This window comes from Gekko japonicus, unplaced genomic scaffold (assembly GCF_001447785.1).
Source record: "Gekko japonicus isolate JY-2015 unplaced genomic scaffold, Gekko_japonicus_V1.1 scaffold3620, whole genome shotgun sequence".
NCBI classification, from domain to species: Eukaryota; Metazoa; Chordata; class Lepidosauria; order Squamata; family Gekkonidae; genus Gekko; species Gekko japonicus.
Window position 1 is genome coordinate 68,531 of NW_015165932.1, and position 26,368 is coordinate 94,898.

General features: G+C 43.8%; 2 protein-coding genes across 2 annotated transcripts in view; both read left to right on the forward strand.

Annotated features, from left to right (window-relative positions):
• LOC107110623 (vomeronasal type-2 receptor 26-like) overlaps positions 1-8,465 on the forward strand; it is a 19,688-nt gene extending 11,223 nt beyond the window's left edge. Inside the window, exons 3-7 of the mRNA XM_015411422.1 lie at positions 311-1,156; positions 1,292-1,519; positions 2,958-3,084; positions 3,881-4,757; positions 8,393-8,465. Of these exons, the coding sequence (XP_015266908.1) occupies positions 311-1,156; positions 1,292-1,519; positions 2,958-3,084; positions 3,881-4,757; positions 8,393-8,465 (2,151 nt within the window). The remainder of the gene's footprint in view (positions 1-310; positions 1,157-1,291; positions 1,520-2,957; positions 3,085-3,880; positions 4,758-8,392) is intronic.
• Positions 8,466-12,365: 3,900 nt separating this feature from the next.
• Positions 12,366-25,742, forward strand: LOC107110624 (vomeronasal type-2 receptor 26-like). Its single transcript, XM_015411424.1, has 6 exons — positions 12,366-12,598; positions 13,518-13,809; positions 16,264-17,148; positions 19,588-19,815; positions 20,884-21,010; positions 24,832-25,742. Exons 1-6 carry the CDS (start codon positions 12,366-12,368, stop codon positions 25,740-25,742), a joined length of 2,676 nt encoding a protein of 891 aa, XP_015266910.1.
• The last annotated feature ends 626 nt before the right edge of the window (positions 25,743-26,368 follow it).

Genomic DNA, 26,368 nt, shown 5'->3' on the forward strand with positions numbered 1-26,368 from the left:
TGCTGAACCCCTAAACAGCCAGTTAGTCCTAGATTACTGAACAACACAGGTGGGAACCAGGCCTTTTAAAATGTGCTCATATGTGGAAGCTGATTACTTCAGGAGCAAAGCTCAGCTACCCATATCCACATTTTCCTTATCTGGAAGAGCTGGAAGACGCCACCTTGAATGGGACTCTGAAAAGGTAGCGTGGAAGTATTCTAAATAAATAAAGCAAAGATATCCCTAACACCATTAATAATGGGAAGTGAACATATAATGAGTATTTTCAGATTCTCCATCTTGCCTCTGTCTTATTTATGTCTCTTAGATTTCATATGGATCTTTCGAATCAACAATGAATGATGAAATCTATTTCCCTCCCTTTTACCGCATGGTCCCCAATGAAGGCCTTCAGTATGTGGGAATTGTTCAGTTGCTTCTACATTTCAGATGGAAGTGGGTTGGGCTGATTACTATGGATGACCAATCTGGAGATCATTTCTTGCAGACATTGGAGCCGATGCTTTCTAAGAATGGGATCTGTTCAGCCTTCACAGAAAGAGCTGCAACAAAAAAAAATGTTGATATCAGAGCTGAAACCGCCCAAATCTTATACAAAAACAGTTCAGTTCTGGAAAGTGAAGCCAGTGCTATTGTTGTACATGGAGAAACATCCACTATTATATGGCTGGCAATAATTATCTGGCTAAGGTCTCTCAGTGATTTTGAGTATACAGAGAGAAGCTCTGCAGGAAAAGTGTGGATAACAACTGCCCAAATTGACTTCACCTTCACGAGTATTCAAACATCCTCGGACATAGAAATGTTTCATGGTGCTCTTTCCTTCACAATTCACTCCAGTGAGTTAACAGGTTTCCAAACGTTTCTTCAGACTGTAAAACCTCCATGGACAAATGAGGATGGGTTTTTCAAGAACTTCTGGGAAGAAGAATTTGATTGTTCTTTTCCCAGTTCTAGAAAGTCTGCAGAGAATAATGAACTATGTAGTGGAGAAGAGAGCCTGGAGAGTGTCCCAGCAACATTTTTTGAAATGAGCATGACCGGCCACAGCTACAGCATCTATAGCATAGTTTATGCTATGGCATATGCCTTACATTTCATGCACATAAATGATAAAAGGACACAAGAGCCTATGAATGTGGAGCCCTGGCAGGTACTCTCTCTCCATTGTCTTAGGTACCCTGTATGTTCTTAGTACAATATATTGGTGTTAAATTCATTCATCAGTATATCATTAATCCTTAAGACGATTTTAATAATCTGTAGTTGTCTTTCTCATTTGGCCTAGCTCCACTCATTTCTGCACTGGATCTCATTCAATAACACTGCTGGAGATGAAATTGCATTGAATGACCATGGAGAACTAGCAGGTGGATTTGATGTTAGAAACTTGGTCACTTTCCCAAATAACTCCTATGTTAAAGACAAGGTTGGAAGGCTGGATCCTCAGGCTCCTCCAGGGAAGGAGCTCATCATTCATGAGGACAGAATTACTTGGCACAAACGTCTGACACATGTAAGCAAAAATAGAAGAAAATCATAATCATCCATTAAATTGGGGGGTGGGGGTGGGAGGAGAATCATTTCACTATGCAGTGCATATTTATGCCATATTAGGAATAAGGCCCATTGAGGAAATAAATACAATGTACTCTAGAAAGAGGCTCTGGGCAAGTGCCCCAGCCTTGGGCACTCAGCATCAATTTGCTGTGGTGACCTCAGCAGTGTTTAATCACACAGAATCCATCATTTTCTCCAAGGGAATTGATGTCTGCCATCTGAAGAGCAGTTGTAATTCTGAGTTATCTCCAGCCTCCCCTGGAGATTGGCAACAATGGTTCCCCAGGAGGAAATGGCTGGTTTGGAAGGTGGAGTCTATGGCATTATACCTTTCTGAGGTCCCACCCCTCCTCAAACCCCACCCTCTCCAGGATCCACCCCTCAAATCTCCAGGAATTTCCCAAACTGGAGTTGGTAACTCTATCTCCTTACCAGCCAACCATCAACCTACTTTTATCTGCCCCTCTGACTTCAGCTTTCCATCTCCCCACCACCACCTCTACCTAGGAAAAGCACAGACTTTCTCCACAGTGGAGACCCAAGCAGGAGGGAAGCGACCTCAGCAGGGTATAATGATACAGTCCACCCTGCAAAGCAGCCGTTTTCTCTAGGGGAACTGATGTCTGCCATCTGGAGAGCAGTTTTAATTCTGAGTGATCTCCAGACCTCACCTGGAGATTGACAGCAATGGTGTCCCAGAAGAAAATAACTCCTTTGGGGGGTGAACTCTGGCATTCTATTCAGCTGAAGCGTCTCCCCTCCCCAAACTCTGGCTTCCATAGACTCCCCGACAAAAAGTCCAGGAATTTTCCAACCTGGAGCTGGTAGGCCTGGAAAGGGCCTCCTGCCTTTGCCTTTTTGTTGACAGAACCAAGCTTGGTTGCCTAGAAACAGCCACTGAGGGAAAAGTTAGCCTCACAGGAACCAACCAGAAGAAGCAACTTCGTCAGGAGGGACAGCTGTTTTGACAGTTTATTCTGTCAGGGAACAGTGGCCAGGCTGGCAGTGGGTGGGAGAGAAAAGCAGACCCAGCACCCAGCCAATGGCATGCGAATACTCTTGGGTAGTGATTGATGGGCCAATGGCTGATGGAGCACACAGCACAGCCAATGGGAGAGCTGGAAAGTGCCAATGGGTTAGGGCTTTTATATATATCAGATAATTCACTGATAAGCTGTTAATGATCCTGCACAAATTTTGTATATCATAGAAAGTTCTGTCTTCTTGGCTTTTCTGTTATGTTTTAAATTGTATTTATCACAATTAACACACCCTCTTGGTGGTCTCAGTTATTATATTTCTGTACATTTGGCACTCTTGTTGGTAGATCTGGTGTAAAGCAAAATCTCCAAAGTACCTTTTGAAGTCTAAATTCTTCTGTTTTCCCAGAATAGGTGCCTCCCTTTTCTGTCTGTAATGACAAATGCAAGCCAGGATACAGCAGGAAAAAGAAAGAGGGAGAGAAATTTTGCTGCTATGATTGTGCTCCATGTCCAGAAGGGAAGATAACAGACCAAGAGGGTAGGAGATGTACTGTTACAAATACTCATCCAGTTAAATAGAAAGAAATTCTGTGAACTAGTTGCTGGGGCTAGATATGAGAGTATTTGAATACCTGCAATACAGAGAATGTAAAAACATGTTAAAGATTATGTCCCTTGATTATAATTTTAATTTTTAGTCATTTCCTCAGTACTTTTCAGATTCTGCAGAGGCATTATGAGGACTTTCAGATATACAATGCTATCATCAGCAGAGTTCCACTGTTCTAAGTTGAACTGAAGTCAAGGGGCTTTGAAGGGTACATTCTCTGGTTAGGATTCCACTGACTTATTATGATGAAAATGATTGGACTCTGGGGCATTAACAAAGAGATTTTAGGGATGCTATTTTGCAATGGATGCACTGTTATCTTGGATAGAAATGCAAAATCCATTACCAAAGAATAAGTGTGGTTCATTATATGTTAAAGAAAAAGGACACCCAGGAAGTAGACATGAATAATCAGCTTCCTTTTAAGAAAAATAAACCCTTAAAAAAGGGTGAATAACATCACCATGCTTCTATTTATGAGACATAATGATCCTTCAACCAGGAGTGGATTCAGTCTGCCAGTTTGCTCATTGAAAGAAAGTCACTGTTGAGTAACACAATACTGAAGCGGTGGGGGGGGGGATTCAGTCCTTGACATCGCATGTTCAGTACTCACAGGTTAGGGTACTATCACAAAATTGCTCTCACTCAGGTTTCCTGATATTGATCTTTGAAATCAGCTGCCTATTCCTACTTAGAAACTTTGCATCTTTTCCTTTTCCAGACATGGAATACTGTGTTACTTGTCCAGAAGATCACTATTCACACAGCAGTCAAGATCAATGCATCCCAAAGACCCAAAACTACCTCTCCTTTGCAGAACCTTTAGGCATTGTTTTAGTTTTCTTGGCTCTTTTTTCTTCTGTGATTACAGCTCTGGTGCTTGCCATCTTTGTTAAACACTGGGATACTCCCATAGTCAAAGCCAACAACCGGAATTTCACTTACATTCTCCTTGTCTCCATCCTTATTTGCTTCCTCTGCTCTTTGCTCTTCATTGGACAACCTAAGCAGGTGACCTGCTTCCTCCGACAAACAGCTTTTGGCATCATCTTCTCAGTTGCTGTTTCTTCTGTCCTGGCAAAAACTGTGACTGTCATTGCAGCTTTTATGGCCTCCAAGCCTGAAAATATTTTCAGGAAATGGATGGGGAGAAGAATGACATATTCTATTGCTATTTCATGCTGCCTTGTTCAAGTAGGTATTTGTACTCTTTGGCTGAGTTATTCTCCTCCATTCCCAGATATGGACAAGCATTCACTGAGTAGAGAAATCATAATGCAATGTAATGAAGGGTCAGTCACCATGTTTTACAGTGTCTTGGGCTACATGGGATTTCTGGCCACCGTCTCCTTCATTGTGGCTTTCCTAGCTAGAAAATTACCTGACGGTTTCAACGAAGCCAAGTTCATCACCTTCAGCATGCTGGTCTTTTGCAGTGTTTGGCTGTCCTTTGTCCCCTCCTATCTGAGCACTAAAGGAAAATACATGGTGGCCATGGAGATCTTCTCCATCTTGTCCTCCAGTATTGGGTTATTGTGCTGTATCTTTTTCCCCAAATGCTATATAATAATACTGAAACCTGAATTGAACAGTAGAGAGTATCTGGTCAGAAAAAAGCATTAAGATCTTTAATAGTCTATCTGTCATCTCTGTTGTTATTTCTGTTGGTACTGAAACATAATGGGAATGTCTGTGGCAGTGCAACCAGTTTCGTGTAGTGGTTAGGAGCATGGACTCTAACCTGGGTGAACTGGGTGTGATTCCCCACTCCTCCACATGCAGCTGCTGGGTGACCTTGGGCAAGTAACAGTTCTCTTAGTGCTGTTCTTTCAAGAGCAGTTCTCAAAGAGCTCTTTCAGCCCTACCTACCTCACAGGGTGTCTGTTGTGGGGACGGGAAGGGAAGGAGATTTTAAGCCGCTCCAAGACTCAGAGTGAAGGGTGTGGTATAATTCCAATCTCTTCTTCTCTTCTTCTTCTTCTTCTTCAAAATACTGTACTTACTCTAATCTACTGAAAGAGCCACTGTAGTCTGTTACAGACGATTGCTGCCACCGCTACTATCGCTACTAATTAGCTTTAGTATCAGTATTATTAGTATTATTACTGTTCTGAATGTTATGGGTGATGAAAGAACACTTTCTATAATATCACCTTTCTCCTCTTTTCCATGGTAGCAGTCATTACTAAATGTTGGAATTAAGCAACTCAAAGCCTATTACACAGAACCCATTCTGTCTCTCTGTTTAATGATTGAAATAAAGGAATTGTACATCTGAATGATCCATGTCAATCTACAAAACAAAGCATGAGAAAAAAATTCAAAAGTGAAAAGGAGTAGCTATGCCACAAATTTAAAGATAGACTAAAAGAATGTTAGACCTTGCTGTCAAAGAGAAAGGAAACAAATGTGAAATTATTATATCATTTGGTCTGAATTTGTGGATTTCTTTAGACATAAACATATACATGTATTATCTTGTATATAATATGGGATTTGCTGATCACTACAAGGCCAAGCAGTAAATTTTGGGGAGTGTCTCTGATTGGTCATAAGAGATCCCCTGATTTTTGCCCGCTTTATAGTGTATCAGGGAGCTGAAGCTTATTTAAATAGGTCTGGTTGGTGTAGAATAATAAGGTACTAATGGGGGAGGCAGGTTGGAAATCAGTAGTAGAGATGGCCAATAAGGCTGCCAGATCCCCTGGGAAGCTACCCACTTTAGGGGCCCCTGATATGCCAGCCTGTATCTAGCCAGTGGGGGGAACGCCACCTCCAAAGTGCCTGGACTGGGCCGATGTGCCTGGCATGATGACATCACTCAGAGGTGACATCATCACGCTAGGCACATCACTGGAAAGATGCTCTAGCATTTGGCCTGAAAACTCTATGGTATCATAGAGTTTCCAGCTGTAAGCTAGAGTGTCCCCCTGGCAATGTGCCTAGCGCAATGACATCACTTCAGAAGATCCCAGGAGAAGAGCTTCTCCCCACCACCACCAAAAAAAGGTAGAGACCTGGCAACCCTAATGGCCAGGTTTGGACCCTGGGTTGAATCACCCCCGTTTTCGGAATGACACTTATTTGACAGAAAAATCACATCAGATTTAAGGTTGTTCGAAAATATATAATAATAAAAAGGATCTGATCATCTGTCCACCTATTTTTCCATCTATAGCATACGTAAATCCTCAGAAAATGAAACTGGGAGTCCCAAAACTGACCCCTGGCTTCAGGCTGAACATCAGAGTTGTAGTGTTGAACATAAAGGGAATAATAAAGGGGATGACTGTGAAAGGTACATCACTGAACAAGAAAGGAAAGGAACCTCCTGGCCCTCTCAGTCCCCACAGCCCCCCTCCCCGTGTTTTTGCTTTGTAAGCAACAGTTATTTATGGCAGGCATAACACATTGGAAAATAATGCTTGGGACTTCATAACTGGTGACAAGATTCAGAATGATGGTGGGACTTCCAGTACCAATAATGGTACCATCATGACTATGTATGGTTCCAAACAAACCTCTCATTTTTGCAAAGGTTTACTTATGAGAGGCAGCAGTGGCAATCAGCACAGACAGGGAGGGTAGAAATACCATCTCTCTGACAAAACGGTGGGCGTTTAACAGCTCCCATGACCTATCAGACCCTGTATGAAGTAGTGGTTAGAATGCTGGACTAGAATCAAGGAGATCCAGGTTCGAATCTCCACTCTGCCATGGAAGGCTGCTGGCTAACTTTGGGCCAGTCATACATTCTCAGCCAGACCTACCTTACTGGATTGTTGCATGTATAAAATCGAGGAGAAGAGGACAATATATGCTGCTTTGTTTCCCTGCCGGGGTAATGGCAGGGTATAATGTTTACTTATAAATTTTACTCAGCCCAGACTCTTTGTTAGAAGTATAAGAAAAGGAGATTGGATTTATGCCCTGCCCTTCACTTGGAGTCTCAGAGTGTCTTACAAACTCATTTCCCTTCCCCTCCCCACAACAGACACCCTGTGAGGTAGGTGAGGCTGAGAGAGCTCTTCCCAGAACTGTCCTTGAAAAAACAGCTCTGACAAAACTATGGCTTGCCCAAGGTCATCCAGTAGCTGCAAGTGGAGGAGTGGGGAATCAAACCACTACACCAAACTGGCTCTCTTCAGTAACTCTTCAATCTCCCCAGCCCAAGCAGTCTTTATGGTACTACTGGACTCTTACTATTTTCTGCTGCTACAGACAGACTAAAGTGGCCACCCATCTTGATCTGCCTCACAAGTTTGTTGTGGGGAGAAAATGGAGGTGAGGGAAACAGTGTAATGTACTTAATGGTCCCCATTGTGGATAAAGGTGGGGTATAGATAATTCAAATAAAATAAATTAACTTGCCGAAGGAGGACAGAGTGGGCCTTGGCAGCCAAAGAACTTTTCCCAGTTGTGAACCCCATCCTGGAAACAAAGTTGGGAAAGCCATATTGCTACATCTTGCTTTTTCATGCCAGCACATGAAAGAGATCTGACAGGTCCTGAGTGTATCCCTCCATCTTCAGATACCACAACTCTACCTAAACTTCCAAGATGACCCACACATTCTGCCAATGGCCTAGTTTTAGGCCTCCCAATTTAGGGAATTGGGCTCCAGGTCCCATTTACCACTCCCAAGAAACTGAGGAAAAGAAAAAATGGCCTCCACATAGTGATGCAGTAGGAATTTCCCCCAGTCTCTGTGGTGAAGAACTCAGTTTGGGTCTCACTAACCCTATTGGGATCAGACCTATTTAATTATTTCTCTATCCAAAGCAAAATGTGAAGCAAGTAGAAAAGGATCCCAAGTTACTTGAGAGAGGATTCAAGGAGGAGAGACTTATATTTATTTTGTACAATTGACAGATATGGGCCCCGGTCACACGTAAACTGTGTTTTCTCCCCGGCATCTGATCGTGCTGGGGAGAAAAGGCGCGGCTTTTAAAAGCCGCGCTTTGAGCGGGTTTTCCCCTGCCGTGTGGCAGGGGCCATGAATTACCATCTGAGCAAGGCAAACTGCCTGTTCACTCATTGTATAGGAATACTTCTTATTCTCCACTAGGGCCTCTGCTCCTGTTTTCTCTGCTCGCCAGATCTGTAGTTCCCTGTACTCACCGTATTTTACAGTACTTTTAATACTACATGAGAACTAGTTAAACCTCCTGCCAAAAGGCTGCAGCAATACCAGATGAAGCAAAAACAAGAGTGATCATCCTTTGTTGGCAAGATGTCAGCAAAATCAGATTTATAACCAATGTCCTACCCTGCCTTTACACCCAATGGAGACTGAAAAGTACTGAGACTTACTATTGATTTCAGCTCTCATACTTTAATTCCAGTGTAGAACAAGACAAAGTTTCCGGCTCGCAGGCCGGTTTATAAAGGCACACCACCCACACCCCAAATGCACCCCTACACCAGTGATAGGTTATTTACAGTGGCCGAGAGTTCGATAGGCTCGGCTAGGAGCCTAGCCCACCGATTGGTGTGGGCTAGGATCTGCTTGGCCCATTGTTCCTGTGAGTGAAGCTCAGTCGCTTCGCATGACCATGTGGAGACCAAGCCTCGGACGCGGTTGGAGATGGATACATTACAGAGACCCAAAACAGCTTACATGATTCTCCTGTCCTCCATTTCATCCTCACTATAATAACCCTGTGAGGTAGTAAGCATGAGTGGGCGTGAGTGGTCCGAGTTTGCCCAGCAAACTTCTGCTGCTGAGGCAGGATTCAAACCTGAGTCCCTCATCACACCCTCTGAGTCGCTAGTCACACACTCTAAGCTTTGTTTTATAAAGGAGGATAAGGCCCACTTCCCCTGTTTGTTCTAACTTTCATCCTACTGGAGACCCAAGGAAGCTTTTGTCATTCTTCTTCCGCCTCCATTTTATCCTAACAACAATCCTGTGTAGTAGTTGAGACTGAGAGTATGTGACTGGCCCAAAGTCAACCAGTAAGTTTCCATGGCAGAGGTGGGATTCAAACCTGGGTTTCCCAGATCCTGTTCTGACACTTTAACCACCGTACCATGGTAGCCAGTTTTGAGGCTCCTAGCTTTATTTTTTGGCTGAATTCTGCCTGCCACAGTCAACTTTGGCTTCTATTGCACATAATATTGGGGGAGGTATTGGAGATAACCTGAGCAAGGATATCCTGATTCACTTTATTTTTGGCACCAAAATTGCTATCATTGTCGTGGACTTGGTGGCCAATTTTCAAATCCTTCACTATCTTTATGGATGAATTATCCTGGCCACAGACAACTTTTGCTTCTGCTACAGTTGGGGGGGCATGTCTGGTGATAATGTGGGCCGTGATTTTCCAATTTCCTTTGTTGGGGGTGCTTCAGCTCCTATCATTATTCTGAACCCAGTGGCCAATTTTGAGGCTTGGCTAGGGGTAGGAGAATAATAAGGGGGTGTTGGCCAACATCCTGACACAGTGACATCATTTCCCATGTGACTTGAAGTGACATCAGCATTGTCATGATCTGGGCTGTGCCACCAGAGGCCTACTAGGCCCAGGGAGCCTGGCTAGCAGTAGGTGAGGCTGAGCCTACAACTTCCAGAAGCCACTGAGAGGTTTTGGAGCCAAAATTTACCAATAGGGAAGAAGAGGGCTGGGGAACAAAAGGGCTGGTGCCAAAGCAGAAGCTGTTCTTTCTTCCAAAGGGCAGAGCCAGAAGGAAGGCTGCTGCAAGGAAGAAACCCTCATCCTCAGGGAAGGGTGAGTAGTCTAGTGTCACTTGGAATAGTGAGCTAGGGGCAGTATATATTTAGACATGTTAGGGCATTTGATTTCTTTTCTTTTCACCCACTTACTGTTATTATTCTACACCTTGTTGTTTGACCTCCTATAAAATGAACTATTTTCATTGTTCACTCTGCCTGGTCCTCACACCTATTATTCGGCCAAGGGAGGTCTGAAGGTCTTGGGAGGGTGCTCTGGGCCTTCTCAAGGGAGCCTGGAACCAAAGTGGTGTCAGCGTCAGGTGACACCCCATCTGAGTTGTGACAAGCATGTCATGTGGAATGCTCTTCCTGTCAGGGAAAACTCTATGTTTAAACCATAGAAGTTTGTCCAAATGCTACAGCATCCCTGGGAACATGCTGAAGATACTTCTGGTTGTATGAGAAGTGACATCAGTGTGTTGCCAGTGATGTCATGACATCACCAGCAAGGCCCCCACAAACTCTTGAGTCTCCATGTGCTGGAAACCCTACTATTTCCAACCACATGTCCAGGGCCTAGTATTAATATGGGCCCCCATGTGGAGCATCCACATCATTGCCCAGTGACTCTGCATCACTCCTTTGCTGCCTGGTTCTGTTTTGTGAGCACTTAAAAGGATTGTAGCTCATTGGGTGTCCTCTTACCTTACCTCAACTTATCTGCTAATAAGGAGGAAGTCTAGGGCTCTCTTCCAGCCTTGTTTATAGAGATGGCTGCCCTAACCATGCATACTTGACACATACCTTCACATTCTTGTGAGCCTTCTCAATCCCACAACAATTTGGCAGGCTGGTTTGTTATCACTGTAGTACTTAACACAGCCACAATGCAATCTTGCCCAAATTTTCACCCGACTCATTTTCTTGACCCCTATCAGCAAGACAGAATGTTCTACCTGGGTTAAAGTTCTGCACAGATTTTAGGGAACTACCCCTGTTGACTACCCCATACTGTAATGGTGGAACCTCAGTGTGGAATTCTCCATACCTAGACATCTTTATTTTGCCATAAAAGAGCGATTGCCCAGTTGTGGTGTTACCACTACTATTCCAACCATGATCACTTCCTGTATGATCCCAACCTTATTTATGTATTATTTAATAAATTGGATTTGCTAGGCCACCCTTCCCTGCAAGCAGGGCTCCGGGCAGCTTGCAACAAAGCAAAATGCAATAAACCATTTGGTTTAAGACCAACTTTAAAAATTACCTAAAAACATGTCAATAAATAAAGCAGTATACATTCTAAGATTGTGGGGGAGGGGGAATTCAGCTCCCCAGGCCTCTTGGGGGAGGGGTTACGAAGGATAGAGGGAGTATGTGAGAGTGCCAGTTGTCCAGTTGCTGTCCTCAACCAAATGCCTGGCAGAACATCTCTGCCTTGCATGCCATGTGGAAAGGTAGTAACTCCCACAGGGCATGGATGTTTTCCAGCAGAGAGTTCAACCAGGCAGGGCAAAATTGAGGACAGCCAGATATCTCTTAGGCCAGGAGAGTCTTATTCCCTGATAGTAATGCTGTTCCAGGGGCATACCAAGAAAGGTGGTCCTGAAGGTATGTAGGTCCTTGACCACTAAGAGCCTTGAAGGTCAAGACCAGAACCTTGACCCTGATCTGGTGCTCCACTGGAAGCCAGTGCAGCTCGCGCACTCAGGTTGAATGTATGTCATCCGAGCGGTCCTGGTAAGAACCCATGCGGCTGTGTTCTGGATCAATTGGAGCTTCTGGGTCAGGTGCAAGGGTAAGCCTAGGGGTCACTATGGCTGTGGTCACACACACGAAATAATCCACTTTCAATCCACTTTCAGTGCACTTTCCAAATAGATTTTACTGTGCAGACTGGCAAAATCCAGTTGGAAAGTGCTTTGAAAGTTGATGAAAAGTAGATAACTTAGTGTGCGTGACCACAGCCTATAAGATATTTTTTTTTCATACTACCCAAGAGTCATGGTGAAATGAGACAAACATATTTGCTTCCACTACTAAGGATTCTACACAGAGCACACACACAAAAAAACCCAGTTTAGAAATGATCATCTCCCCTGTAATTACCAAAACACTGTAATTCATTTACCCATTCAAAGCCCCAGTGACTGCCTGAAGGACATGGTATGAAAATTTAATAAAAAAACTGAAATGCTTGGTTATTAAAAAAAAACACTGATCCAAATCATAACTAAGATTAGGGACTATAGACATGTCGTTCTTACTGCAGATTATTATTGTTAATCATTGTTCCTCAACTGACATTCAGATTTTACTTATGGAACATGGCTGAGACAAAAGGTACGGCTGCTGCATGCCCATCTCAGAAGTGTATTGACAATGCCAGCTGCAGCCCCCAAGTTATGTTGAATACACCTTGGAAAGGCTTGAAGGGAAGTAGGGCAGTCTGCACCTTGACTGAAACTTTGCCATGGTCATGATGGAGATAGTGATGCTGTTGTTGTTGCTCCCTCACATCGTCATGATGGAGACAGTGATGCTGTTGCTCCCTCACATTCTCATGACAAAGACAGTGATGCAGTTGTTGTTGTTGCTCCCTCACACGGAATGTGTAGAGACGGAACCCCTTCAGATTCCACATGAATGGTACCAGCCAGGAGACCTCCTCATTGGTGGGATTGTTTCTCACATAGGTTATTATTCCTACAGTGTTACCTTCAAGAAACATCCTTCACAAGAGTCTCTTGACTTTCCAATGTGAGGAATCTTCCCCCCTCCTCAATGTCTAATTTTAAGTTAATAATGTTTTGTGTCTGGAGAAACAGAGTGCGCTCTCTCTCTCTCGCTCTCTCTCTCGCTCTCTCTCGCTCTCTCCTTTGCTCTTCCTCCTTCCCACCTAGTTGGGGCATTCCGCTTCTTTGTATTATTTTCTTGTCCAAATCTACAGATGGCATACCCTTGTCTTTGTCTTTTAACGTCTGCCTCTTTGACTCTTGGTATACTTCTGAGGTTTGCATTCTCCCTCTCCTTGATAATCTTCATGAGTTCTCTCTGGGGTTCTCAACAATGTAATTTCCTGTCTTTCATATTAACTAAGACTGGACCTGGGTTTAAGTGGGTAGACATCAAAGTTCCTTTTCTTGGCCTATCAAAATTGCAATGGGTTGCAGTGCCTTCCCTCTGACAAAAAAGCTTAAATGTTTAGGGCCTGTTTTAATTTGGGGGGAGGGGGACACAAAGAATGGACAAGGTGGTGAATGGTCTGAGGAAAGCAGGCAGAGATAATTTTTCCCTCTACCCCTCACAACAAGAAAAATCAGCATCCTCTACTGAAATTAATGACAGTGTATTCAAGACAGAAAAAAAACTCTCCAAACGTAACACTTTTATGTAATTTTCTGACACAAGCTATAATGAAGAGTTCTGGGTTAGATAGTGGCTGTTCCTTCTGGGCCCCTTTGAACATTTCTTAGTAACTTCTCACTGTGAGAGGTGGAGGTTGGCTTAGTTGTGTCTTTGGTCTGATCCAGCAAGGCTTATTGATGCAGTGATGTCAAATGTCTTAGATCGAGCAGGGAGTTAAACCCAATTAACTAAACCCCTTCCAAAGGAATGAATTTATGTATACTGTGATTATAGCACTCTCATTTTGAACGAGATGCCATTTTATTTGCAGTTCCGTGCTAAAGTTCTACCAGCATATCCTGGCCTTGGCATTTGCCATCCGTGAGATCAATAACAATCCCAAGATTTTGCCAAATGTCACACTTGGGTTCCACATCCTTGACAATTACTATGAAGCAAAGATGTCTTATCGTACCACTCTGGATTTGCTTTTCAAATCACATTGGTTTGTCCCTAATTACAAATGTGGCTTCCAGAAAAATCTGATTGGTGTCATTGGAGGACTTGGCTCAGAAACCTCCTTGATCATGGGAGACATCTTAAGTCTTTACAAGATTCCACAGGTAGGACACATACATGGAGGCTGTGAGGCTTTCTCCAGTCTTACACATAATTCTCTCTTTCTGGGTGTTGCTGGTAATAATTTTTAAAGTTCAGAAAGCAGGAGAAGCATAAATGAAAAAGAAACATCGGCAAAATAGATAAGGTTGCTGAGGATTTATGGAAAACTTACTTGACAGTCAAATTGATTGTGTTTGACTGTTACGGTCAGACCTTAGCCAATCTTCTGATTTATTCTGGCTCTGGTCACACGGGCAGGAAACTGCGGGGGGGGGAGCGTGGCTGTTTGCCCCAGGGCGAACTAACGCGCGGTTGAGCGATCAGACCTCCTGTGGAGGTACCGTGGAGGTTCTGTGGGTAGGGAGAGGTGCCAATCACAGGACACGCCTGCGCACAATGAAGAAGCGTGTGGTGCGGCAAACTGGTTTTCTTTTTTTGGTACACGACAAATGCGCATGCTCCGTTGGGTGCGTGTGCGCATCCACGGAGACTTGGGGGGAAAAAACATGATCAGACACCCGCCCTTGCCCCGCCATTTTTGGAAACTAGTACCTCCGAGGTACTAGTTTTTTGCTGCGCGTTTTCGGCGGGAAGCCTCGGTTGTGCCACGGAAGCGCTACGCTTCCCAGCTGTGCTGGTGAGATCGCGCCCGGAAAATCTGCCTCTCTTCCATCTCTCTTGCGTGGCTAATGTTCCGTGTGACCGCAGCCATAGTTCAGCATCCAAAGACTCAATCTTGTGGAGTCCTCCCCCCCGCCAAAAAACCCCTGTGCAAGCATGAAAACACTGTCAATCCAAAAAGGCTGGCACCAATTAACATAATTAAGAACTATTTGGACACCTACTGAATGATAGCATTATTTTTAAAAAAATGTTTGTTTATGACCAGTTTATATGATTTGTGGTTGATTCCACTGTTTCTATTAAAAATTGCTGCTGAGCAGAGCAGGGTTTCAGCAAAGACAGGAGCAGCAGAACTCAAATCACTTTGTGCAAAAATATATGTGTATGGGGGAGGGAGGGTTTTTTTGTACTGCACTGTCAAGCAGCATGCTGAACTGCCACAAACAGGTCAGTGAACAGATGAAAGGCCCAACGAAAAATCTGCATTCTGTTTGTGATTGATGAACATGATGTAAGCTGAACCACTGGCTGTTCAAGCATGCCTAGAGTTATATGGAGTCGCACTTGGGTTCAATATTTATGGCCAAAGGTAGGGGTGATTTCAGAGACTGTAGTATGGGAACAACTCATTGGTATTGGGGAAAATAGATGGGAAACTGGATGAAAAAGGGTATGTTTATTGAAAAGGAGAAAGAAGAACCCGTATAAGGAAAGCACACTGGAAAGGGCAAGGCATCTGCAGTAAGACGCGCATATATAGTCCATGGTAGAACAAGGAGGAACAAAGTCTGGGGCACAACAGAAGGCAACTTTTATCCACAGTGGTGGTCACAGCTTGAAACTGAAACTCTTTCATTAGTATAAGGGTATCGTCTGTTAACAGTGCATCTGTCTGTGTTCAATATATGGGTGTTTGCCCTGACCTGAATGGCCCAGGCTAGCACAGTTTCATCAGATTCCCTATGTTTGGGGCACAGCAACTCCCTTCTTAAAACTAGAGTGCAATTTGGAATCTCCTAGCTTCAGCTTTGCATGATTTATACCTGCTATAGCTTTTAAGGAAAAAAAGCAGAGGGGACGGGGGTTTCTGGGAATGGTGGGCCAGGATATTTCAATTCCCTTCATGTTTGCAATGTAACTCCCATTACCTTCTTCGAGTCTGTGTCCAGTTTTCAGGCTTCTAGCTTTATTTTCAGAGAAGTTATGTCTGCTACAGACAACGTTGGCTTCCATTGCAAAGAGCATTGTGGTGGGGTAACGTCTGCACATAACCCAGGCCAAGCTCTCTTGAGTCCCTTCTTTCTTGACAATGCCACTTTCATCATCATCCTTAACTTGGTGGCCAGTTTTCAAATTCCTAGCTTTATTTTCTGGTGAGCGTTGCCTTCCAGAGGCAACAACAAAGACTTTCAAAGCAAAAAGAAGAGGGCCAGGTGGGGGGTTTCTGGCAATTACATGGGCCAGGATGGTCCCATTCCCTTCATGTTTGGCACTGCAACTCCCATGACCATCCTGAAGTGGGTGCCCAATTTTGAGAATCCTAGCTTCATTTTTTGAGGAGTTATGCGTGCCGCACATGGATGAACAGACAGATAGGTAAGCCCTTCAAGGAGCGGATGGAAAGATCCTTTTATTTATATAGATATAAATGAAACGACGTTGCAAAATTTCTAGTCTAATTCTCCCCATTGAGCAGGTTAATGGTTGAGGAAGTAGGATTGTATTCACTATTCTAATTCATTGCCTTGGAAGCAAATGCTTGCAGGAAATATAACATAGTAAGTTAAGAATATAATGAATGAGGATAGTCCTTTTCCCTCTCTGTCTCTTAGATTTCATATGGTTCCTTTGAATCAGCAATGGACGACCAAACCAGCTTCCCATCCTTTTACCGCATGGTCCCCAATGAAGCCCTTCAATATGTGGGAATGATCAAGTTACTTCTGCATTTCAGTTGGAAATGGGTTGGGCTTATAAGTTCAAATGATGATAGTGGAGAACATTTCTTGCAGATGCTGGAACCAATGCTTTCAAGGAACGGAATCTGTGCAGCCTTCACAGAAAGAATGAAAGCACTTGTGTATGTTGATACTTTGGGAGAAATGCTCCCTAACCTCTTTGGTGCTGGTCCAGATTTCCTGGAGAGGAACGCAAACGTAGTTGTTGTATATGGCGATATTTCAACCATAACACGGCTGATGAGCATTCTGTGGGTATCAAAATTAAAGCTTTTTCTAAGCGATTCTGACTTTATGGAGAGAACTTCTGCAGGAAAAGTGTGGATTATGACAGCTCAGATTGAATTTGCCTTTACAACCTTTCAGAGGTCCTTGGACATCCAAATGTTTCATGGTGCTCTTTCCTTCACCATCCACTCAAATGAGCTGACTGGTTTCCATAAGTTTATTCAGACTGTAAAGCCTTCCTGGGCCAAAGGTGACGGCTTCATAAAGGATGTTTGGGAACAAATGTTTGATTGTTCGCTTCCAGATTCTGTGGGTCCGACACAGTCCAGTGAAATGTGCACTGGGGAAGAGCGCCTGGAGAGTGTTCCAGCAACATTTTTTGAAATGAGCATGACTGGTCACAGCTACAGTATCTATAATGCAGTCTACACTTTGGCACATGCTTTATATATCATGTACTCCTCTACAGCCAACCAAAAAGCAATGAAGGATGAGAATAGACTGGCTCCCCCAAATGTGGAGCCCTGGCAGGTAATCTGTCCCTGTTGATGGAAGTATTACTATAAGGAGACCCTGCTAGCTCAGACCAGTGATCTATCTAGTCCAGCATACTGTTTCACATAGCAGCTAATTAGTTGCCTTGGAGGGCCAAACAAACAGGGCATAGATGCAAAGGCCCTCCCCTGCTGTTGCCTCCCAGCACTGGTATTCTTAGGTTTGCTGCTTCTGCAGATGGAGGTTCCCTTCACCTTTCCTCCATGAATCTGTATAACCCCCATTAAAGTGATTTGTGCCCATGAGTATCATTACTCTCATTGGCAATGAATCCCACAGTTTACTTGCCCCTTCAATCAATATTTCCTTTTGTCTGCCCTGAACTTATTTCCCCAAAATTTTGTTGCATGCCTTTAAGTTTTTGCATTACTGGAGATTGAGAGAGAAAGCGCCCTCTATCCAGTTTCTCCAACCATGAAGCCATGATTTTTCCTAGACTGAAAAGTCCCAGGGTCTCCAGCCTTTCCTCGTAGAAGAAGAAGAAGAAGAGATTGGATTTATACCCCGCCCTTCACTACCCAAAGGAGTCTCAGAGCGGTTTACAAACTCCTTTCCCTTCCCCTCCCCACAACAGACACCCTGTGAGGTGGGTGGGGCTGAGAGAGCTCTGACACAAACTGCTCTTTTTCAAGGACAGCTGTGCCAGAGCTTGTGACTGACCCAAGGTCACATCAGCAGGTGCAAGTGGAGGAGTGGGGAATCAACCCCGGTTCTCCCAGATTAGAGTCCGCACACTTAACCACTACACCAAACTGGCTCTCTACACCAAACTGGCTAGGAAAGGTGCTCCACACACCTGAATCTATCTATCTATCTATCTATCTATCTATCTATCTATCTATCTATCTATCATCTATCAATCTATCTATCATCATCTATCTATCACTGGTCATACAGCTATAGCCTTGAGCAGAAAATAAAATAATAAAATAAAATAAAACAACGCCTTACTTGATATTCTTCTGCTGCTGTTTAATTATTGCCCCTAAAACTTTTGCCACAGACAGAGTAATGGAATCATTTGTATCCTATAATAACCACATCAACTGTGCCCTCGTACTATCAGGTGCCCCATTAGACCTTTCCATCATTTTGTGATGAGTGAAGTGCCTTTTAGGACAAAAATGTCCGCTTCACTCAAAATGTATACCAAGTCTGAGGATTTTGTTTTTTTGTTTTTTCCCTCTGAGAAATTTGTGTGAGGGTTGGGGGGAGGGACTTCCTATGACACACACACACATAAAGGATGCTCCAGTTTACAACTCTTTCTTACTTTAGCATTCGGTATATTTGCAGTTTTGCTTGTAGAAAATTATCAATGCAATCCTAAACAGTGTTATCCCATTCTAAGTCCATTGTAATTGATGACCTTAGAAGGGCATAACTGTACTTAGGACTGTACTGTCAAGTATTTAAAATTCCATTAAAAATTACAGTTAATACAATGCCATATGCTAATTAAATTATATTTGATGTCCTGACCTGGATAACCCGAGCAAGCCAGATCTCATCAGATCTTGGAAGCTAAGCAGGGTCGACTTGGAAGCTAAGCAGGGTCAACTCTGGCAAGTAGAAGAAGAGATTGGATTTATACCCCGCCCTTCACTACCCAAAGATGTCTCAGAGGGGCTTACCAACTCCCTTTTCCTTCCCCTCCCCACAACTGACACCCTGTGAGGTAGGTTGGGCTGAGAGAGCTCTGACAGAAACTGTTTTTTTCAAGGACAGCTGTGCTAGAACTATGGCTTGCCCAAGGTCATCCAGCAAGGTGCAAGTGGAGGAGTGGGGAATCAAACCCGGTTCTCCCAGATTAGAGTCCGCACACTTAACCACTACACCAAACTGGCTCTCCAAGTACTTGGATGGGAGACCTCCTTGGAATACCAGAGGTGGAAGGCAGGGGCAGGCTTTATTCAGCCACCTCTCTGAATATCCTCCAGGCCCCCAGTAGGGGTCAGTCTCCAGAGGTTGCCATGACTTCCAGGTGCACAGACTCTCTGTCACACATATAAAAAACCAAAAAAACAAAATATATATATATATGATTATTCTTATATTGTTAAAGCAGTAATATAAGTTTAGGTTTGATAGGGAAGTAAATATTACGTGTTATTTCCAATTTCCCCCAAAAAATATTTTCCCCTCCACAACAACAAATATAAACCTGAGGAAAAAATCCCCACATGGCCTCAGAAATTTTATATTTCTAATCCAGAGTGGGATGCTGTCCACTAAAATTCAATAAAATATTAATTTAAAAAGATACAAAAGTTTTGCTCTCATAAACTGGGTGTCTCCTAGATTAAAGAATCAAAAACCTCTCACAGAAAGTTGGTTTTTAAATCCTTTTGATAATATTGTTGCACCGTCTATGGTTGGTTTGATCCTCCCTCCCTGCCCCCCCTTTCTGCCTAGCTGCACTCATTTCTGCAGAGAGTCTCATTCAACAACAGTGCTGGAGATGAAATTGTGTTCAGTGATCATGGCGAACTAGAGGTTGGATTTGACATTACAAACATGGTGACTTTCCCAAATAATTCCTATGCCAGAGGGCAAGTTGGAAGGCTAGATCTTCAGACCACTCTAGGAGAAGAGCTCACTATTCAACAGAACAAAATTGAGTGGCACAGAAGTCTGAGTCGGGTAAGAAACCTGCATTGTCTCTCAACGGACAAAATCAGTCATCGATCCAAACTGGTTTTGTCAGTAGATTTACAAGAATATTGCTTCTTCACACCATGTGATAAAATTCACTGACATGGCAAGTAATGGTGGCAACATTTGGCTTTGTGAAGCATGGGAAGTTAATTGTTCTTGGAATCATATCATTCTTTCAGTGGTATAAATTTTTCACAATGGGTGTACCATCGGTGAGATCACAGGTACTATATTTCATCACTCCCCTGTAGTGGTTTATTGTGACTCTGGGGTGGGAGATCAGAACTCAGTTCATGATTGATCCCTTCTGATCCACACCCACCCCTGGAAATATTGCTTCATCCCCACAAAAGATCTGGAAGTTTCCCAGGAAGGCAATTAGGAGCCAGTCCTCAGGATGGAAAGGAACAGGCAAGAGAGCTTGCTCTATGCTCTGTGTAGGAGGGTATGCCTTCATCAGTATATTCTGCTGCTTAATTCAAAATGTGTAGTGCACAGGAGTACACTGCAGTTGCTTGATAGGGAAGGATAAAAACACTGCATTTAATTATTTCTGCTTTAAAAGACGGATTCTTTGAGTTTTCATCTTCCAGAAAAGGCCTGGACTTCTCTCAGGATTACAACTGATCTCCAGATTTCAGAAACAAATCCCAGATTTGCAGGGGGGGGGAACTGAAACAAAAATGCATTAAAAAAAACAAAACCAGAATGTACCGCTTTAATAAGCAGATGCCATCAATAGTTGTTGCTAGGCAACCACAACAGTATTCAAGCCTTGGCTTCTGTTTGGAAAAGGCAGGGGGATGGGTCCCCCACTTGTATTTATATTCTTTATTAATTTTTTAAAATATTCTGTTAAATATAGCACAGTGTTGTCAATAATCTGTAACTGCAGAGCAAGGAATAATTTTTTTCACAATTATAGGCCATGTTTCCAGTTCCTTCTGCATAGGAAAGCATAAGCATTGATAGGCTGACTAATTTATACTCTGTCTAGAGCTCACTGGTCCTTTACCACACTTAAATATGAATTCTTCCTTTCTTCAAGGATAGGTTCCTCCCTTCTCTGTATGTAATCAAAACTGCCATCCAGGATACAGCAAGAAAAAGAAGGAGGGGGAGAAATTTTGCTGCTTTGATTGTGCCCCGTGTCCCAAAGGGATGATCTCAAACCTGACTGGTAAGGGATATGCTGGTAAAAATATTCTTTGAATGAAATATACAGGAATTCTGTGGGACTGGAAGTCTGAGTGCCCTATAGAGTTGGAAAGAAATGCATTTTTGGGGTAGAGGGCTGACAAGTTAAACCTTTACCCGGAGGGTTTAAAAATTTTCCTCTCTGGACAAAGAAAAGGCAGGAAGGGTAATCTTAGTTAAATTGCTTTCCAGACTTACCTCAGCTAACTTTCATACAAATGCTAATAGATCTAACAGGAGAGATAATGAGTGGGTCAGATTCTCCCCCTTCTCCAAGCAGGGAACAGAGATTTGGAGGACTTTAGGCTAGGAAGACTCTCCAGGAAAAGCTTCTCTCACATGGCCTGGTCTGGTCAGTGGGTGTGGAAAAGAGAGAGAAGATAAAACTCCTGGAAACTAGGAGGAAGGACTCTTTTGTCCATCAGAGCAGACAGAACTGAGGTCTAAAGGAGGTGGCCATTGCCATGTGCTGGCCTGGACAGCTGAAGGAAGCTGCAAGGTAATGATAACTCTGTAGAGATCCATAACGTTCTAAGCTAAGTAGCCTGCCCTATATTTAACAACAGATAGGGCGTGTATTTATTTATGTATTTGATTTATATCCCCACGAAGACAGGCTCAGGGTGGCTTACAGTCATATATATATAAATACATTATACAAATATTCAAACAGATAAAACAGTTAAAACCACAATAAAATGCAAAATGCTAGCAGTGCAAGTAAACAATGGTGGCATTCGTTCGGCATCCAGATATACCAATCGCCATACTCCAGGTTCCTTGCCAGGCTATCAGATATTACTTTGGTGCTGATGTTACTTTGGTGCTGATGCTAGGGCCAGGGCCACGATGTTACCGGTGGCCCCCTAATCAAAAGCCTGGTGAAAGAGCTCCATTTTACAAGCCGTGTGGAACTGCAGGAGGTCCTGCAGGGCCCTGATGTCCTCCGGGAGCTCATTCCACAAGTGCGGGACCGCCGCAGAAAAGGCCCTGGCCCTCGTCACCGCTAACCTGGCTTCTTTAGGGCCCGGGAGGGCCAGGTGGTGTTGGGTTCCCGATCTTAGTGCCCTCTGGGGAAAATGTGGGGAAAGGCGGTCCCTCAGGTAAGCAGGTCCCTTACCATATAGGGCTTTAAAGGTCAAAACCAGCACCTTGAACCGAATCTGGTATGCTATTGGCAGCCAGTGCAGCACTTTTAGGGTGGGCTGTTCCCACACAGGAAGGAACAGCAACAACCTCGCCACTTCATTCTGCACCAACTGCAGCTTCTGGATCTGGGACAAGGGCAGCCCCATGTAGAGAGCATTGCAGTAATCCAATCTCGAGGTGACCATTGCGTGGATCACTGTTGCTAGGTCATTGTATTCAAAGAAGGGAACCAACTGCCTAATCAGCCGTAGATGGTAAAAGGCAAAATTTGCAGTGCCTGCTACCTGGGCCTCCATCGTTAAGGAGGCATCCAGGAGCACTCCCAAACTCCTAACCTCTGTCACTGGCACCAACGGCGCCCCATCGAAGGTTGGGAGTAGGATCCCTAACCTTGGTCCACTCCGACTCAGGCACAAGACCTCCATCTTCGTTGGATTCAATTTCAATCAACTCAGTCTAAGTCAACCAGCCACGGCTTTCAACGCCAGGTCCAGATCTCTGGACTAGAGTCTGACTGGCCGCCCAACAACAGATAGAGCTGGGTGTCATCCACATACTGGTGACAACCCAGCCCATGCCTCCAGGCAACCTGGGTAAGGGGGTGCATGTAAATGTTAAATAGCATTGGGGAAAGTACCACCCCTTGTGGCACTTCACAATCTAGCGGGTGCCTTCGGGACAGCTGTTCTCCCAGTGCAACCCTTTGTCCCCAACCCTGAAGGAACGAGGAGAGCCACTGCAAGGCAAACCCCTGAATCCTGGTGTCGGCGAGGTGGTGGGTCAGTAGTTTATGGTCGACCATGTTGAATGCCGCCAACAGGTCTAACGACAACAACACTGCCGTGCCGCCTCGATCCAGATGCCTCCGGAGGTCATCTGTGAGGGCAACCTGGACCGTCTCTGTCCCGTGGCCTGATTGGAAACTGGACAGGAAGGGATCTAATATGGAGGTGTCATCCAAGAGGGATGGATAGAGGAATTGCATTTTTACCTTTTCTTTTGAATCCCTTGCCCAGTCTGGTGCTGTGCTAAAAGTATACATGTGAACATTTTCTTTTTAATAAATATTTTATAACTTTTGTTGCTGGTAGTGTAGACCTCCACCATCTTGGACACACTATTTTAAAAGAAGTGCCAGGAAGGGGGCATCAGTTGGCAAGTGGCTATTCCCCCAGTGGCCCACAAGGCAGTAAACTGTCCCTGTGGTGACCAGTGCTGGGCAGTGGAAGACACAGAGGCAAGGCCTCAGAACTTGGAAGGAAAGCTGGGAGTCCTGACTGTCCCAGTGCGCAATTCCTAAAACAGTCAGGTGATGGTGGCAAGTTATCAGAGAGAAAAGCCTCTCCAGGTGTTGAGAAAATCTTGAAAGGCAGGATGGAACAGGGCCAGCAGGCCAAAGTGGGATTGTTCCACCACTAGAGTATTTAAATCTCTGCAGCTCTGAGGATTTTTCTTCTTCATTGATTGTAAACACAAAGATTATGTGTTTCTATGTTGAACATTTATCCAAGGATTTTCAGTTATTTCCTTAGAACATAGGAGAAATTATGGGAACTTCAGCCATGTTATCATTAAGTATATTTTATATGTAATACCTGAAAGTTCTGGAAATGTTGAACATAAAAAGACACTTTTTCTTTTTGGTGCATTGCAAGATGTCCAATAAGCACAAATGTGAAATAATTATTTGCTGTTTAATAAAAGAGGACTCTAAGGTGGAATAGGCACCAATAACTAGCTCTCTTATAAGGAAAACAATGTCCAATATGTTGTCGAAGGCTTTCACAGCCAGAGTTCATTGGTTGTTGTAGATTTTCTGGGCTGTATGGCCATGGTCTTGGCATTTTAGGACCTGATGTTTTGCCAGCAGCTGCAACTGGCATCCCCAGGCTGTGGCATGCTAATGGAGGAGCTTTTAAAAGAACCTCCTCAGGAAGGCTTCTCCATTAACATGTCACAGCCTGGGGAATTCCTACAAGAAAATGACTCAGACTTACCCCGCCTTCCTACCACTTTTCTTCTCACCTTGACACAGAGAGTACTCCATCTTTCTGTGTTATACCTCTTAGGATGCCAGTCACAGCTGCTGGTGAAACATCAGGTCTTACAATGCCAAGACCATGGCCATACAGCCTGGAAAATCTACAACAACCAAAACAATCTCCTTTAACAAGTCTGAGGCATCTAAATGAACCACAAAGATCCTACTACCATTTTTTTATTCATTATGTCAATAACTTGCATCCTACGCATGAGCCACTTATTACATACGTTAGAAGAGTCAAGTTGCAACTGAGTCATGGCGATCCTGGCAAGGGAGAAGCAGGGATAGTTTGCCATTGCCTTCCTCTGCAGAGTCTTCCTTGGTGGCCTCCCATCCAAATGCCAAACCTGCTAAGCTTTTGAGATCTGACAAGATCGGACTATATCATGCCAGCTTCCCTGCTCATGCATCCCATATTACCTGTAGATTTTCAAGTAGAGAGTTCCAGGTTCAATCCATAGCATTACATGTTATGTATTCTCAGGTTAGCATAGGATTACGCAAGTGCTTTTACTCAGGATTGCACATACTAAGAAAAATCTTCTAAAGCTGCTCTCTATTTTTGTTCCCCATTGTGAATGCTTTAAACTAAGTGTATCTTCTTTTAATAGACTTGGATTACTGTGTCACTTGCTTGGAAGATCACTATCCAAACACCATTCAAGATCAATGCATCCCCAAGACTTTAAGCTTCCTCTCCTTTGCAGAACCTTTGGGAATACTATTAGCCTGCTTAGCTGTTTTCTTTTCTCTGGTGACAGTTCTGGTGCTTGGAATCTTCATAAAGCACCAGGACACTCCCATAATCAAAGCCAACAACCGGAGCATTACCTATGTTCTCCTCATCTCTCTCCTTCTTTGTTTCCTCTGCTCTGTGCTCTTCATCGGACAGCCTAATGAGGTGACCTGCCTCCTCCGACAAACAACTTTTGGCATCATTTTCTCAGTTGCTGTGTCTTCTGTGTTGGCAAAAACCATAACAGTGCTGGTGGCTTTTGTGGCATCTACGCCAAGAAATATTTTCAGAAAATTGTTGGGGGGGAAATTTGCACATTCTATTATCATTTGCTTCTCCCTTGTTCAAGTGGGCATTTGTTCTGTTTGGTTAGCTACTTTCCCGCCATTCCCAGATTGGGAAATGGACTCCATGATGGAAAAAATCACAGTGAAATGTAATGAAGGCTTGGTCACCATGTTTTACATTGTCTTAGGCTACATGGGATTTCTAGCCACCATGGGCTTTGTTGTCGCTTTCCTAGTAAAAAGGCTACCTGACAGCTATAATGAAGCTAAGTTTATCACCTTCAGCATGTTGCTCTTTTGCAGTGTTTGGCTGTCTTTCTTACCAACCTATCTGAGCACAAGTGGAAAAGAGATGGTGGCTGTGGAGATCTTCTCCATCTTGGCCTCCAGCATGGGATTACTGGGCTGCATCTTTTTGCCAAAATGCTATATCATAATCATGAAGCCTGAGCTGAACAAAAGAGAACAGCTGATAAGGAAAAGGCATCAATCTTTTTAATTGTCAGTCTGGTTGCTGCATCCCCATTGAGGACCTGAGGATGTGTCTCTTTATGAGAACTAAAATTTTGTTTAACTACTGCAAATTCTGCAAATACTGCAAAAAAATGTTGAGTTGAAGCTCAACATGAAAAAAACTAAGATCATGGCATCCGGCCCCATCACTCCTTGGCAAATAGAAGGGGAAGTCGTGGAAGTAGTGACAGACTTCACATTCCTGCGATCCCAGATCACCGCAGACTGTGACAGCAGCCATGAAATTAAAAGACGCATGCTCCTTGGGAGGAAAGCGATGGCGAACCTAAACAGCATGATGAAAAGTAGAGCCATCACCCTGCCAACAAAAGTCCGCATGGTCAAAGCAATGGTATTCCCAGAAGTCATGTATGGCTGCGAGAGTTGGACTATAAGGAAGGCCGAGTGCCGAAGAATAGATTCTTTTGAACTATGGTGCTGGAGAAGACTCTTGAGAGTCCCTTGGACTGCAAGAAGATCAAATCAGTCAATCCTAAAAGAAATCAACCCTGACTGTTCCCTGGAAGGCCAGATAATGAAAATGAAGCTCAAATACTTTGGCCACCAAATGAGAAGGGAGCACTCACTAGAGAAGACCCTGATGCTGGGAAA

What these genes read in the sequence shown, in the direction of transcription:
- LOC107110624 (XM_015411424.1), top strand. Translation starts at nt 12,366, where the DNA reads ATGGAGACAGTGATGCTGTTGCTCCCTCACATTCTCATGACAAAGACA. An exon ending in GAGTCTCTTGACTTTCCAAT is followed by an intron (nt 12,599 to 13,517) that starts GTGAGGAATCTT and finishes TTTTATTTGCAG; the next exon opens with TTCCGTGCTAAAGTTCTACC. An exon ending in CAAATGTGGAGCCCTGGCAG is followed by an intron (nt 17,149 to 19,587) that starts GTAATCTGTCCC and finishes CTTTCTGCCTAG; the next exon opens with CTGCACTCATTTCTGCAGAG.